Genomic DNA, 16221 nt, shown 5'->3' with positions numbered 1-16221 from the left:
CAAATAAATAAAAGAAAAGGTGAAGTATGTTACTAAATTGGAGAATCGAAGCAGAAATTCCTTCAAATTTGAACTATTTGAACCACCAATGCTTGTTTTTCACCACCAATAATATTGAATAATTTGAGACAAAATGCAATAATCGAAAATATTGTGAAATGGGAGAGAGCTTAAGAGTTGAGAGAATAGAAAAAAATTGAGGGTATTTAATATTTATAGGGATTTAAATATTAGGATTTAAATTTTTTTTTTTTAAATTTCAAGACCGTTCAACGGTCATATATTTGAAATTGAATTATGAGTGGCATGTTCAACGGTCATGTAACCGTTGAACAACCAACTCATTTTTATTTTTTTTCAAAAATCATACAACATTTCTAATATATATATAATTAATGCAAAATAGTTACACAAAAGAGGGCTAGCTCAGTTGATGGCTAGCTCCCTTATGGTTCCATAAGGGAAGGGGTTCCCTTCAAAATTAAAAATTATTTTAATTTTTACCCCGGCCCGCCAAGCCCGCCCAGCTTAAGGGCCCACGAGCCTTAGATATATCAAGGGCCTGGCCTGGCACGGCCCGTTGACCAGTCAACGGGCTTAGTGGCCCGGCTCGGGCTGGGCCACGGGCCTTACTCCTTCGGGCCGAGCGGCCCGGCCCGGCCCGTTGGAGACCCTTATATGGCATGCATCAAGCTTTGTTCACTTCGACCTTTATAGCTTAGCATATTAGATAAGGCAAGGGGCATGAGCTGATGGTTGAAAGGCTTTTAAAGATGAATTTGATTATATTGTCTAGGGACATTCTATGCCAAAGAAGAAAAAAAGAAAAAAGAAAAATGATGGTGATTTAAAATGAGTTTGGTAGCAAAAATGGTCTTATCTGTTTGTACATTAGTTTAAACCCTATTTATTTATACCTAATATCATTTCTTTGTATTTCAGTCTTATTTTATTAATGCTTTTATTTTTTAGATTTAATTATACATGGTCCAGACTTATAATTTGATATAAATTAATATTTTTCGTATTTTCAAATACCTTCAAATGGAAGATATCTAAATCCCAAAACCCCTTATATAATTTAAATTTTTTATATATATATTGAATATAAAAGTTATATTTAATTCTCAAAAAAGTACAAAAAAAAATTTTAAATGATTTTTTTTCATATTTAATTTTATTATAAAAATATATGAAAAAAATAATATAATTAAAATTAATTAGATAATTATTCATTTTAAAATTATTTAATCTTTATATAACAAGAAAAAAAAAGTAAAATAAGTTTAAAGATTTATATAAAAATAACTTGTTAACTTTAATTTTTTTTTCTTTTATTTTTTCTCTCTATTTTTTTTCCCTTACATTTTCCCTCAAATTTTATGGAATCAAACATTGCCAAAATGCCTTAGGTTATAAATGAAGAAGACTTTAAAACATATGATTAATTGACTCACCTCACGTAAGGAACTTCTCTGCAGTAATCTAGTAAATATCACTGATATTGAGCACAATGACCTTCACGGCTTTAAAAAACCCATGTCTTAAACGATTTATTCTTTATAAATGTGAGAAACTTCAATTGGGATGACAAGGGATAACATAATATAACAGAAAAATGGTAATATATGCTGATCCTATTGAACATATGATTGAAAAATTATAATACATGTAGAGCCTATTGAACGTACTGATGATAAAGTAACTCAGAGTTCAGTGTATTCATATATTGTTATCCACTAATCTAAGCCACCCCTTTGTGTTTAGAGGTTTCCAACTAAATAAAAGGCTGGTGTTTGAGACCCATTGGAGCTCGAGAGCACGCCTATAATGGGCTAGGGGCCGTTTGGGTGGGATTCCTTTCCGCACATGGCATCTTTATTGGCTGCGCTTTTATTTGAAACACTTTATAAACAAACTAACGTGCCTAGAAAATAAACTAAACAGGTGATTGTCATAGTATTAAACTTAGTAGAGATGCTTGATTTTTGTAAAAAATTCGCATTCAAATATTAAAAATCAGCCAATAAACTATTGGTTAAATCACAACAAACCTAGCCCCTCCCAAAGATCAGTTCATTTTACTTCACATTCACGATATTTCTAAGTACAGGTCTCCGAAATTTGATACCTTTTCTTTTTCTCCTGAATAAATACCTTTAAGAGGATGAGATAACGTAGAAGTGAAAAACAATAGATCTTTTGGGAGTACTGTTACATATAGATAAAGCCTGTGCTACCATCAAGCCAAGAAAACAAGTGAAAATGCTGAAGAAGAACAGAAACTGAAATATAATAAACTTCATATAAGGCTAATAAATAATAATGATGCAAACATCATCTCCAGGTTAGGGCAGAACTCTTTACTGTATGGCAGATTTCCGGGCAATAGAAGCAGAGGAGTCCTCGTCTATTTCCTTGCGTGATGCTTCCCACAGCCAATGCTCGATACCCAGTTTCCTCAGCTCCATCAGACCTTGCTCAACTAAACATGAAGAACAGACCCAATAAACAATAAAATATTAGGAATTCATAAGCAAATAACGGGTTTTATATTAGAAGCATATCATGGACAATAATTCATAAGGACAATAAAAGATAGTTGTGGCCTGACTGGGTAGTTACTTGAAGGGTAAGATACTGGTTTACCATGATTTAAGTCCAATTCTTAGCATATCCCCTCTTTTCTTCTTGCTATTTTCTTAAACTAAAGGGGCAAGAAAAAAGTGAGAAAAAGAAAAAGCAGTTGTGGCACATTCATGGAATTTTGGGTACAAGGTTATATTTTTCAATCCTCCCAAATTATAGTAAAAGCAAAGATCTGAAAACACCAGCCTAAGACTTCAGCCAAAGTATTTACTTGAATGGGACCTGCGTGTGTTTTATTACTGAAGCAGAGCCAGACAACTGTACCCAACACATAAACACAATCTTTTTCCATATAGGAACAAAATCTTCAGATAACATGATTGATAAGCATGAGAAGAAAATGAATGTGTCTATATTTCTTTAAAAAGGAAAATGACTGGCATAATCCTTATCGACAAGTCAAGGATAAGTGGACCAACATAGAGTTAACCACTGAATTGACATCTTGTGATGAGGCCAAGCAATTATCAACATAATGGCCATGATTCCTCCCAAATTTTGAGATTATTTCATTGAAATAGCTCCAAATCAAGCATTACATAATCACAGTTAAAGTAGAAATTACCATCAACAGCATCGTGAGAAGTAGGTGCATGCCCACTACGACTAATCCAAAACTGAAGACGTTCCTTGGCAATGTCCTCCTCGATACCATGGGCCTTGGCTCTTCTCCAAAAATATGTAAGCCATGCCTGCAAGTAGAATGTATGCCTACATCAGACAATCACTCGCAAAAAACTCATGAAAAACTTTCAAGTATTTAAATGTAGCCCATTGATGAACTTATACTGTTATGCCTATTCCTTTTATCAAACTCCATGAGGCGAATGGAGAGGGGAAAAAAAGAACCCAAGAAAATCACATGTAACGAGTTAGCATGAGAGATCATAAACACTATCTTCTCATAAGACTGGAGGCTGATTTGAGTGTATTGAAAGGCAATGACAATATAAAAATTGAATGGTCATCAAGATTTTTTTTTGAAAAAAGAAAACAGACGACCAGAAAACTACGGGAAGCATTTGAAACAAGACCAACAAGAGCCAATGAGTTTGTGGAAAATTTATGATACGAATCATTGACTCAGTGCCAAAATTAGCAATCAAGTACATAAAAATATGAAAGTAAATTTCTAAAGACAAGTATACATGTGTCATTGGAGGAAAGTCACACAAATAACTAAGAAACAATTTCCACACCTCCTTGAAAAGAACATCCTCAGACTCCTCTGTACTCAATTCTGCAAGAAAACATGTATCTCGACATTATACTCATGTTCAAAATGAAAACAATACATAATGCTATCCCATAAGACATTCAATTTAACATAAATAAAACTATTGCAAGCATCAAAACATGTCAAGAAAATGTTATATAAAAGATGCGCCTTTTACAAGTGATTATTCAAGTGAATCTATGATCAATAAAAACAAGCATGAGAAACTGGGGGAGCTTCCCGAAGTCTAAATGCAAGGTTATGGCCATAAGTGTATGTATATTTGTAAATTTTATATATCAGAGATGGACACTTACTTTACATACTTGTATACAAGACCCTAGAAAATGAAATGGTAAATCAAAGAACTTGTGCACAAGGCCCCTAGCAAAAAGGCACAATTCACCTATTCTTCTGCTCATACTTTAAGCAATTAAATATTGGAAATTAATGTGTTCAAAATTTAAGATAGAATTTATTTTGACAAAAGAATGGGACACAATGTGAAACTTAGAAAGAGCTGGCAAAAGGTTGGGTTTTGATGGTTCTACATTGAATTGGGTTTAAAAGAACTGCTCCTTGGGGGTTCCAAGCTTTCATCCATATAGGCAAGAAACTTGCAGAACTACATTATATCTGAAACTAATGGAACTATCCATAAATAGATAAGTATACATTTTGGCGTATGATATTATTAGAGATAATGACTAAGTTGGATACCAGCTGGTCAGTCTCTTTTTGAAGAGAATTTTTAAGTCAATTGAACCGGGCAGGTTCACAGGTTCAGATAAGACTTCAGATCTAAGCCTCATCTGTTAGAGTTACTTCTGTTCAGTTTGTTGATCATTGACACAAGGGAAGAGAAATTGGATATTTGATGGATCAAGATTGTAAAGAAACACTTGAGATCACTAACACTACAAAGATTTGAAAAACTCTGAAAGGTCACTCATCAAACTCCTTTTGATGGGCAAGAAGTAATAATAAGTAACCCTTAGCACAAAACTGTGGAAGCCTGATTCCAATTTCCTCCTACAATGCTCCATATAGTTTAGATAGTTCTGAAGGAAAATCATTGTTCAAATCCATAGAAGTTTCATATCAAATAAGTTCCCCAATTGAGAATTTACAGTTTGAAAGAATCATATTTTCACCTTGAGATGCAAAATTTGTCATTATTGCAAGAAAACTTTGAATTTATCAATTGATGGACCAAGATCCAGGGAACAGATTGAATCTCCAGAAAACACTCGGTTGCTTTGCAAAAAACCAAGATAAATGAGTTGAGCATTCTACATAAAGATCAACCTGAAATTAATTCCAATTGAACTGGTGAGAAGACAAGTTCAAGTTCATACAAGCTTGACATTGTATCACAACTGAAATATCAAAATTCCAACCACCGATACTTTTCTCAAGCCAAATTTCAAGTCAATTCACTTTCAAGTTTAGACGTAAATTCTGACTCATCAGGCTTGAGCTTGTCCGATAATTACCCTTTCAATTGTTGATCACTTAAAGATCTTCACCGGAAACTTTGACTAATGGACTAATCTAGGTTCAAAACTTTGACCAGTTAAATCCTTTCAATATTTGTTGAGGTATAAGTTCAAAAATTTTGGTGTCTACACACCTTCTCAATAAAATTTCCATCAGATAAAAATTTCATTCTAAGTCAACACTATAAAAATAATAATAATAATTTAAAAAAAGAAAAGAAAAGAAAAGAAAAGAAAAAGCAGAATGAATCAACATTATATTTGTCCAGGGATTTTGACATCAGGCAACAACAGTTCTGCTTGATCCTGCTCAAGCACCTATATTATCTCATGAAGATGTAGTGTGAAGCCTAGGAGCTCATGTTAAAAGCACAAAAGACCTCAAGCCACGATGAGCCATAGGGACAACACATGTGAGCAAATGTCTCCAGCCCCCTCAAGCATGACTATTATAGAACCCCCCTAAAGCTTGGGGGTAACTCATTAGCTACACCAGAGGATGACTTCACCAGTGGCAAAGTGATATAACTTGTGCACATGCAGGTGGGATCCATGACACCCCACCTAAGGTAAATACAAACCAACCCAATCCAATTAGTGCAATATCTATTATTGAATTCTCTTTGTATCCATTACTGTTACTTGATGAGTATCACTCAGCTGCACGTGAGAGTGTACAATTACTGATAACTAAAAATATATGATACAGAACAATTTTGCCCCAAATTTCACCTCATCTCTCTCATATCATTTTCAAAAAGACATATACTCTCTAGAGGCAAAACTTTATGCTACAAAAATCTCCCCATAAGTGCCATGCCTTTCATGAAAGAAGTGGCAGTTACCCTCAATTTCAGCATGTACATAGATTCTAAAGCAAAATGCAGTGAGAAATACAAATACAACTTACCAAATGCTTCCATATACTTTGGATCACCGGGTGATTTAAGATCTGAACACAACAAACAAAAGAAAAAAACGATTAGCATCCAGTGCATATTGAACCTGTAGTCTGCCATCTAAAAGAGGGCATAGCCTGTGAAATTGTGGCAGGCTGAATGAAGTGGGGTGCTTCTAGTGAGTCAAGCAAATGACATATGTACCAATCAAATTGAAGGGAATGCTCTACATGATAGCTCTAAGATCAACCTTGATTTAAGATACCATGAGATCTGAAATAGATCAATGGCAGGTGCAGACCAAACATCATTAAGGATATAGATGTGGAATACGATAAGGAGAGGACGTATGCAGTTCAATATAAAAAAGAACTACCACAACAACCAGATTTAAAATCTCAAGATGCTACTGTTTCATACATCCTCCATTCTTTTTATATAAGAGGCATCCCAGTTGGCAGTCATTGAATAGCTAACATTACACTCAACCTTGGAGCCTTGTCATGTAAAATTTATTCAAATATAAGTTAAACTTTCCATTGCCCTCTTTAGGACATAGTACCATCTCCATAAAAGCCAAGAAAGTCAATGACCTTTTTGAGAGAAAAGACACACCAGAGCAAGAAAATCAGCCATCAGAGAATCAAATTGAGCACCAACAATGTTATATAAAGCACACCTGAGCTGGATAGTCTAGCAGAATTAGGACGCCGCAGTTGAGCCAAAGCAAGAACAATAGCTTCCTCAACCTTTAAAAGAAAAATCATAAATATATCAGCTTACATAGAAATGCTTTCCAAGAAAAGAACACTAAAATATACAAACAGAACAATGTTTTCCACAAGGTGCCTGAGTTCAAAAATCAAACTACACACAAGGAAATGGCATCATAATAAAACTAGATGATTAGATGTAGATGAAACAAAATTTGATGTTAGAATTAAAAAAGGAAACCTTCAAGGAAGCAAGCTCCTTCAAACCCATTTCAACTGAAAGCATACTCTCAATGTTTCCATCTCCAGTTAGATCATTCAAGTCCTGAACCAGTTTGCTCCTTGTCTCAGGATCATCCTCACCTGCTCAATGTTTTAAGTGGAAAGGTTTGACAAGTTGATCAAGTAGGAGATGATACAATTATGAAAGAGTATTGCGACTCTCAATGAAAGTGCAAGAACCAATTACTCCAGTTTTTGCCACAGTAAAAAAGGAGAAAGTCATTAAGAGCAAAGATCAAAAAGGGATTACTAGCCTCGTCTCCACTCCTCTTTAGCTTTTTGTCCAGCAGAAATAACAACTTCAAAAGGAAGAGGAGCTAAAGATGACCAGTGCTCATGCTTTGACACTGCAATATCTGCACAGATACCTATGCAACAGAAAAGGAATTGTATGAACAAAACATAAGTGATGGATGAACTGTAATGGACCCCCTATTCAAGAGAAAACAAATATATAGAACATCAATCCGCAAATACAGACATCGTCAATATTTCAAACAACCACAAATTGATTCAGAACTACACCAAAATGACAAACACTTTCATGGAGCAGTATACAATTTGGAATTCCAAATACTATAGACTGATGGTTGCCATAGTATGCAATAGATCCAAACAAAAGGGGAATAACTTCCAATAAACAAACCGAAGTGTTCTAGAGTTTTTTCTTCCATGTTTTAAATACATCAAAAAGGTAAATGGTAAGCTGGTTAAATCATACACGGCCTATTATTTCTTTCTAAAAACTAAGTTAAAAGGGGTGTGTGGAAACAATGGTAACATGATTACCATGCCTTGCAGCTAAACCCCAATAGCGAGCAAGCCAACACCTCTTAAGAACAACTTCCTCCTGAAATGTGGATATGGTAATACAATTAACCTCCAAATGATTACTGATAAAGTTCTTGGAAGTATGCAAATACAAACCATCTCTTTCTGAGTCAAAACCATCCTTTGAGTCATTGAGCGAAGAGCTTTTACTTCAGATTTGGCTCCATGAAGCTGGTCCAAAACAGCTCCAGCCCTATCCTTTGCATTCTGATTCAGAAAGAAATTAAGGTATGAAAACAATATTTAGCTGCAGCAGCAGAATAAACTATTCAGAAATTTCCACATGTTATGGGAATATAAGGTAGGTTACAAATATGGACTACACATTAGAATACTTCACCTCAAGTTCAGACCGAAGGGATGCAATTTCTTCATCTTCCCCATCCCTACTCTGTTTTGCATCTTTAAGTGCAGCCTGTGATAAAGAATATGTTCTTGTTAACATTTTGAAAAGAGAAAAGGGGAATAACATGTCCTTTAAGATGGAATGGCCCACTCTGTTCACATAGTACAAATTTGAAATTAACATTAAAAATGGGATGCTCCACTCATATGCATATGCGTAAATCTGTCCAACTCAAATAAAGATAGAAGAAAAATGATGAATTAGAATACTTGACCTTAGCATTAGTCACTAATATAATCCAAATAAAGTACAAGTATAACTCGGATTGCCCTAGTTACCTCTCTTTGACGCAATGCAGCTTCTTTTCTGCACATGAGTAACAAAAGATGTCATGATTGAAACATAATATCAATTCTTTATTCAAAAGATAATGATAAAAAAATAAAAACAAAATAAGAAAATGAGGCAACCATGAAGGTGTTTTCGAACAATATACCTGCTCAGCAATTTAGCTTCCAGAGATACACCCTCTCCAAGAGCAGCAACCTGAAGACTCAATCAGTAGCAAGGTTTATATGTTGCATTTGCCCAAGCACAGTTTCATACAGAGGGGAAATGAAGTTAAAAAAAAAACTCAAAAGCTACTGAACTTCATAAAAATAATCTGAAGACACACTCGAATATCTAGCTAATCATCATATCAATTTTTTTTCCCTTCATAGATAGCTTGGTAGCTGTAATATACTCTTTCTGGAAGGAGATAACCAGCAACTATCTTCAATTTATTTCCTCAAAACAAGCAAAAATCCAACAGATCTTCTTTGACTTTTAACCAAAATTTTATCCCACCAAAAATCACTGATATCAAGTAATTGAGTAGTGGAGAGGAATTATCAATTTGCTCAAATCAACCACTAAAAGACCAGTTGTACCCAAGTAGCCGTTCTGAATTAAGATGGAAAATTAGTTGCTATGTAAAAATGGTTCTAACATTTGGTGGATGAATCTGACACTTGGAAAATAAAGATCAGAATTGTTACCACAGAAATGTCACTCTGGAGTAAACGTATAAGTCTATTGAATTCACTGATCCCCAGACATTTCCAGAAGCCAAAGGTTTTTAAAAGAAAACAGATTATTGATCAAGTACCAAAGGATTCTAACATCTGGAACAGGAGTTTAACAACAACACTGCCAGCTTGTTCAGTGGTGATTCATATAACCTTTGGTAACAATAATAATGATGAAAAGAAGGTGTAGGTCTCACTTTTTTTTCTTCTTCTAATCATTGACTTTATTGGAAGGCTTCTCACAGACAATCAATTAAAACAGATATGGGCTTGCCTCACAAAACAGAAAGGCCTCTGTCATGCCAATAAGAGAAAAGGAAAAAAACTTCAAACAGACGATGCTCTAGATCTTAGAAACTGATAAGAAGACCCTCTAAGATTTTGCCACACAATATGGAAAATATAACAATAACCTGTTTCTCAAGCTCTCTAACTCTGGCCTCTGCATCCTTGCATCTCTCTTCCTCAAGTCTGAGCTGTACAACAGAATCCAACACATGTTATATGCTATAAATAAATGAATGACGTGTTTTGATGACAAAAATGCTTTTTCGGGAAAAGAAAAAAAAGGGGGTGGGGGCGGGTGGGGAAGGCAATAGACCTTGTCAAGAATGTTCTCATTCTCTTCTTGTAGCATATCAACCTGCAGAGTTAACAGACATCAGTTTGACAGCCAATGTAACCCACATTTGCTTACATGAAATTTAAGGAATGTAATTCACAAACTTCATCACGAAGGGCAGAAGCCTCCCGCTGATCTCCAGTATCTTTTGGGTTGAAATGTCCAACATTTGATGAGAATCTGTCAGTCATGTTAATTAACTCTCAAGTTAGCACATAAGTCAATAACAACAACTTCTCGACAGTTAAATATCCAATGTAAAAGAAATAAACTCAATCAAATGATTTTTCACATTGCAATTTATGTAAATTGTCCAAGGCAAATTTTATGGTGATAGACTTCTGGAATAGGAGCAACAAACTAAACAAGATTAAGCTTATGAGTATGAGAACATGCCAACAGTTGACAGGTTTATAACCAAATGGCAAAAATAATTTTTTTCTCTCTCCTTAGACTTTCTATTTTGAGCCAATCAAGATTTGACATTTGTTAAAGTTCAACCAGTTTGAACTCATTTGATCATACACTTTACCCCTTTCCAATGGTTCCAAAAAATGATAAAACAAAACTTTGGTGAGTAGACACAATTTGTGTTCAGTTCATACATACATGCATGCATACATACATACATACATGAATGCATCACACTTCAAAAGTTTAGTTGAAAAAATTCCAAACAAAATTCTTTAATTTCAAATATCATGTTTTTTTCTGAAAACAATTATAGATTTTAGTTCTCAAAAGTTCTAAACGTATTTAATAGACTATGTTTCAGATTTGTGCACATTAAAAAGTGAGGATAAAAAAACAAATTGAAAGATAGAGATAAACATGATTATTTTTTTTATGTTGAGTAGGAAATCAAGCACATATGCACACTGGAAAGTGTAGTAGTACCACAGTAAATAAGGTATTGAATCCACTCCATTCATAAAGTGTAGTTGACAACATCCAGACCAGACTCTGGTTGTGAACAGAACAAAATTGAATAATCCAAAATCGATTAACCAATTCTATTCCGTAAGGATGGACATCATTTGGGTGGGTGCCATTGCATATTGGAAATCCAAACTCATCTATATAGGAAAAATTATTAATAGCTTAAAAATATCTAGAAGCAAGTATGTGCAACTGATCAAATCAAATCAAGAACGCTTTAATCCAACCACTTGCCGTCATTCATTTTCTTTTTTACTTTGAAAGATAGATAAGATTGGATGGTGTGATCTTAACTAGATAACAGAGGAGAGACATTCATGTTTTTCACTTTTAAATTTAAGAGGAGAGAATTGTTTACCTTTTCTCTTTTTGCCTATTAGGAGGTTCTATTGGGGGTATAGGAACTGGGGTCCTCAATGGTGCCCTACTAGGTGAAACCAATGGAATTGCATTAAGAGACATTGAAGGCCTTCCAGCAGATGTTGAGCGCACTGATGGAGTTTCCTCTACAAAGTTCCGACCTAACTAATTAAAATATGAAAAAATCCAATTAGTCCTATTTTTAAAGCCCCCAGCCCCCAATAAATATGTGTGCATTTCTACAATAAAATGCTCAGTTCAAACGTCATGCATTGTTACTGTAATCACAGGAATAACGCTTAATAATCCATGCAACAAATTTTCCTATTATCTGTTTGTACATAGAGGAAGGGATTCTAATGGTTATTAAATTCATGTGCATCAGCCATTTCAGGTGTTATTTTTGAGGGACCCAATTTATGTTCAAAATTCAATATAATTATGAACGTCAGAAACCAAAATGGTAGACATCCAACTTCATGGGAGAACCAAGCAGTACCTGCTTTTCTGCAGAATCACTCTAATATGTAAAGTTGCCCAATATTAGAATATTACTAAAGACAAATATCATTCAGGAACTTGAAACAGATAAATGTTTACAATTACGAGTTTCACTTATAGAGATTCTTGAATCCGAACTACGACCTTTTACACAGGTCCTGAATTATAATCATTACTCACCATACTTCAATCCTGTGGACCACCGAAACTGATTTCAACTTTTGCTCAAAAAATAAAAACAACAGAGAATTATCAATGAAATGAAAGAAAAAGAATCAAATTCTTAAGAATAATGAGAGAAAATAAAATCAAATGTTTAAAATTGCTTTAGAAATGACTTCCTTTCTTCAGCATTTTCTCTTTCGAAATCTTCGCCCATTGCTTATTTTCCAAAAAACAAAAAATAATCACTCAAAAGCAGATCCAAAACACAATGTGCCGCCAAAACTAGAATCCGCATTGCAAGCAAAATTACCAGCCTCATTCACTAAATTCGAACTTAATCACAATATGAACCACCAGATTACTCACAACTTACCCCAGGAGAAGGAGATCTAGTGACTCTACTCGCCGGCACAGCAGGTTTCCCACTGTTGACAGTCCTGGAAAATGCCGGAGGCAGCGGAGTACTGTACCTGAACCCTAGATCATCATCCTCATCGTCCTCATCGTCATCAGCCGTCTGAGACGCCATGACCTGCGCGAGCCGCTGAGCTGCGGCTTTGGCGGCGAAGTTCTGAGTCCGCTTGATGTTGGAGATTCCCGTGGCGGACGCAGACCGCGAGTGGTGGTAAAGCGACGGCGACATTGCCGGAGACGACGTGCCGGTGGCGCCGGACTCGCTGCTCCACTGTCGGCCGATAACCGTGCTATCGGATCGGGTCCGTTCCATGTGGAAACAGGTTTGGATATATCGAAGGAAAAAATTGAAATGCCTAGATCCTCGGTTAAGACTGAATGCTCGGAGCTTCTGAAGATTTTTCTTATTTTTCGGCTGTCGAGTGTCGACTGAGTTGGGCCTTGGGAGCTATATGTCCACGTATTTCGATTTATATAAAAATCAATACAGCCCTTCAATTAATAGCTATTTGTAAATTTTTATGCTGTTTTTGGTTTTTCTTTTCGGACAAGTTTTTCATAATTTTTTTTTAGACCAAGGTATCAAAGTTATTATTATTATTACCCTTTTTTTTTTTGGAAAAATTCTAGATACCATTTAGATAGGATGGAATTTATTATCTAAGTCTTTCAAGACTTAAACTTTACTATTTTTTAATTCAACCCATTTTTGCCCTTCAATTATTTATATATAAATTTTAAAATAGAAAGTTATTTTTATAAATAAAAAAGAATATTTTTATTAAAAATGAGTATTTTTAAAACTAAAAAATCATTTTTTTACGATAAAAAATGTCTTCATTCTTTTCCTGTAAAATAACTCTTTCCTTTAAATCTACATATAAATACTTAAAATAATAAAAAAATATTTATGTGAAAAATAAGTTATTTTTCAATAAAAAAAAAACATAGAAGAGATTAAGTTCACAAATATGAGGATTATTTTATCCATTTTAATCAATCAATTCAAAAAATAATGAGGAGTAGATTTATAAATTGGGAATAAATCTATAAGATTAAATACAAATATGCTAGACAAAAGTTAAAATGAATGATGTAAATTACAAAGTAATTAAATTAAAATTATATATAAAATAATGAAACCAAATTGTATATGTGACATGTTGTCATTGGTACGTTTTTTTAGGAGGAATAGGCTGTGTTACCATAGAACCCTAATTTTAACTTTTTATTATCTTAGTGTTAAAATATTACAAATAATTTTTAAGAATATTAGGATAATGAATACTTATTATATTGTGTCAAAGAGAGTTTCACAATCCAATATCAATGCTTAAAGAGAGCATTATAAAATCTAGAGCTTAAGGTTAAAGTCAACCTAAGATCAAAGTTGAATCATAAGACTAATTCACATTCAGAACTTAGATTTTAAATTTTCAAAAAATAATTCTCTTAACTCGATTAAATCTTATGGTTAATTTTGGTTTTTAGTTTGGTTGTTAGTTCTATTCAATTAAAAGCTCGTATATCTTGTAGATTTAATCCTTAGATTTGTTAATAATAAGATTAAATTAAGTTAACTAGTGATCAAGATCTTTTAAAAAATTACTAGTACTTTGGTACGAATGTAACTTATCTAAGGTGAATTAACACATAAAATTATTCTTATCAATTCAAATATGAAAACATAAAGAAACTCAATCAATACATTACCTTTTTTTTTATAATCCTCATTTGAATTCTTCATCTTCATATTAAAATCGTCAAAATTCATAAAATTAGTAGGATTCAAAGTCCTAATAGGAATGGTCGGTGTCATGACATAGTTGAATTAAGATAAAGAATCCTAATCTAAGAAGTGAGTGACAAGCACTCTATAAAAAGGGATAAGAAAACCTCCTTAGACGTATATACATTCACACATTCATACAGAGGGATCTAGAGAGGGAGATCTTGAGAGAGTATGAGTTCATCAATGCTATTGTGAAAGTCTTATTAATATGTGTTTTGTATTCTTATTCAGAATAGTAATAAAATACAAGTTGGGATTGGTCTGGTGTCTTGTAACTCAATGTGGTTTATATTAATCTAATATCTCGTATGGGTATTGAAAAGCTGGCCTAGAGGGATGTCTAGACGCCACATGAATGTGAAAAATTATACAAGAGTTTTTGCTCATGTGACAATACTAGCCACATCGTCAAATTCTCAATAAGTGTAGACTAGTTAATGCCTTGAAAGTTAACTCAAGGCTATTATGAAGTTATGTGGTTGGCATGGAAGAAAATATCGCGATATTTCGGCGATATATCGCCGAAATATCGTGTATCGAAGGACAGCGACACGATATTTCATGGAGAAATATCGGTCCAGCGATATCTCGGAATAAATCGTGAAAAATCTCCGATTTCTCGCGATATATCGGCGATTTTGGCGATAATCGGAGATTTTTCACGATATATCGCCTGGTCAACGCGGGTCAAACGAAGTCAACCCCGCTACAGTGCAGTCAACGCGCTACAGTGTCCCCGCTACAGTGCTCCAGAGTGCCCCCCGCTACAGTAGCTTCCCATAATCCCATTTGCTGCCGAGGGGATTTGAACCCCAAACCGTTTGGGCTAACTAGCCCCTTGATATATAATTTGCAAAACATATATATATACTTAAACTCAGTATGAAAATATTAAAAGAATATTTTAAAAAGCAAATTAATTATAATTAAATACAAGATCTTTTAATTAATTACCAAAAATATAAAAATTATATAATTTTCTTCATAATGTTTTTAATATCATTAATAATTAATTAAATATTAAAAAAATTATATATATATCATAATTTATTTTATATTGTTTAATACAATTGAATTAAATGGATCATATTTTAATATTAATATATATTTTAAAATTAGGCATATTATAATCAAATATCATAATATTAGGTGTAATTTAATAATAAATATACACTTATAAAATTCATATTTTTATCGATACATACGATATTATTATCAAATATAATAAATCATGATATACATATATCAAAATTTTCAATAAAATAACTTTAGAATGTCTATTATACTTCTAATTATATTATTATGAGGTTTTCTTTACATTTTTATGAGTTTTTAACAATTTTAAGCTTATCAATATTTTTTTCCAAAATATCTGCCGATATATCCGATATATCCGTAAAATCGAAGTACCGATATATCCGTGATTACCGATATTTTCATCCTTGGTGGTTGGGAGACTATAATAAAAAAATACTTAAACAATATCCAAATTCATTATCATTGAGGGATTACCATTCTTGATAGGATGTGGACCAATGCAATGGTCTAACTAATATTATGCAACGTTTCTAGTATAATCTCAAATGATTAGATAAAGACCTTTCATCGACTTATTTATCTCTAAATGTTTAGTATAAATATGTTAGATTTGAAAAAAATGATAATTGTATTTATTTTAGTATTATTACTATTCTATTATTTATATTAATTTTCCTTTTATTTTTGTCATAGTTTACGTGTTTGATCTTCCAAGACAAGAATCAATAAATATTTGAAAAATAAAATATTTGAAAGTGACCATCGCGTAAAATATGGCCACAAATGAAAGAGCACACATCTAGATTTCATCCGCCCACCCATAGAAGTCAGTGGTTAGGTAAACCGAAAATACTAAGCTACCAGTTTCTATTAAAGTCATCATAA

General features: G+C 33.5%; 1 protein-coding gene across 1 annotated transcript; it reads right to left on the bottom strand.

Annotated features, from left to right (window-relative positions):
• Positions 1-2100: 2100 nt before the first annotated feature.
• On the bottom strand, positions 2101-12943 carry LOC117919771 (coiled-coil domain-containing protein SCD2). Its single transcript, XM_034837021.1, has 17 exons — positions 12466-12943; positions 11425-11591; positions 10232-10307; positions 10107-10148; positions 9919-9981; positions 8932-8981; positions 8774-8801; positions 8430-8504; positions 8186-8296; positions 8048-8108; positions 7513-7626; positions 7218-7339; positions 6943-7012; positions 6275-6316; positions 3849-3889; positions 3215-3341; positions 2101-2485 (listed from the first exon to the last, which is right to left on the bottom strand). Exons 1-17 carry the CDS (start codon positions 12817-12819, stop codon positions 2364-2366), a joined length of 1665 nt encoding a protein of 554 aa, XP_034692912.1. The 5' UTR covers positions 12820-12943; the 3' UTR covers positions 2101-2363.
• Between the last annotated feature and the right edge of the window lie 3278 nt (positions 12944-16221).

This window comes from Vitis riparia, chromosome 1, assembly GCF_004353265.1.
Source record: "Vitis riparia cultivar Riparia Gloire de Montpellier isolate 1030 chromosome 1, EGFV_Vit.rip_1.0, whole genome shotgun sequence".
Lineage (NCBI taxonomy): Eukaryota > Viridiplantae > Streptophyta > Magnoliopsida > Vitales > Vitaceae > Vitis > Vitis riparia.
Note: the sequence above shows the minus strand (reverse complement) of the source record. Positions and strands in the feature narration are given on the sequence as shown.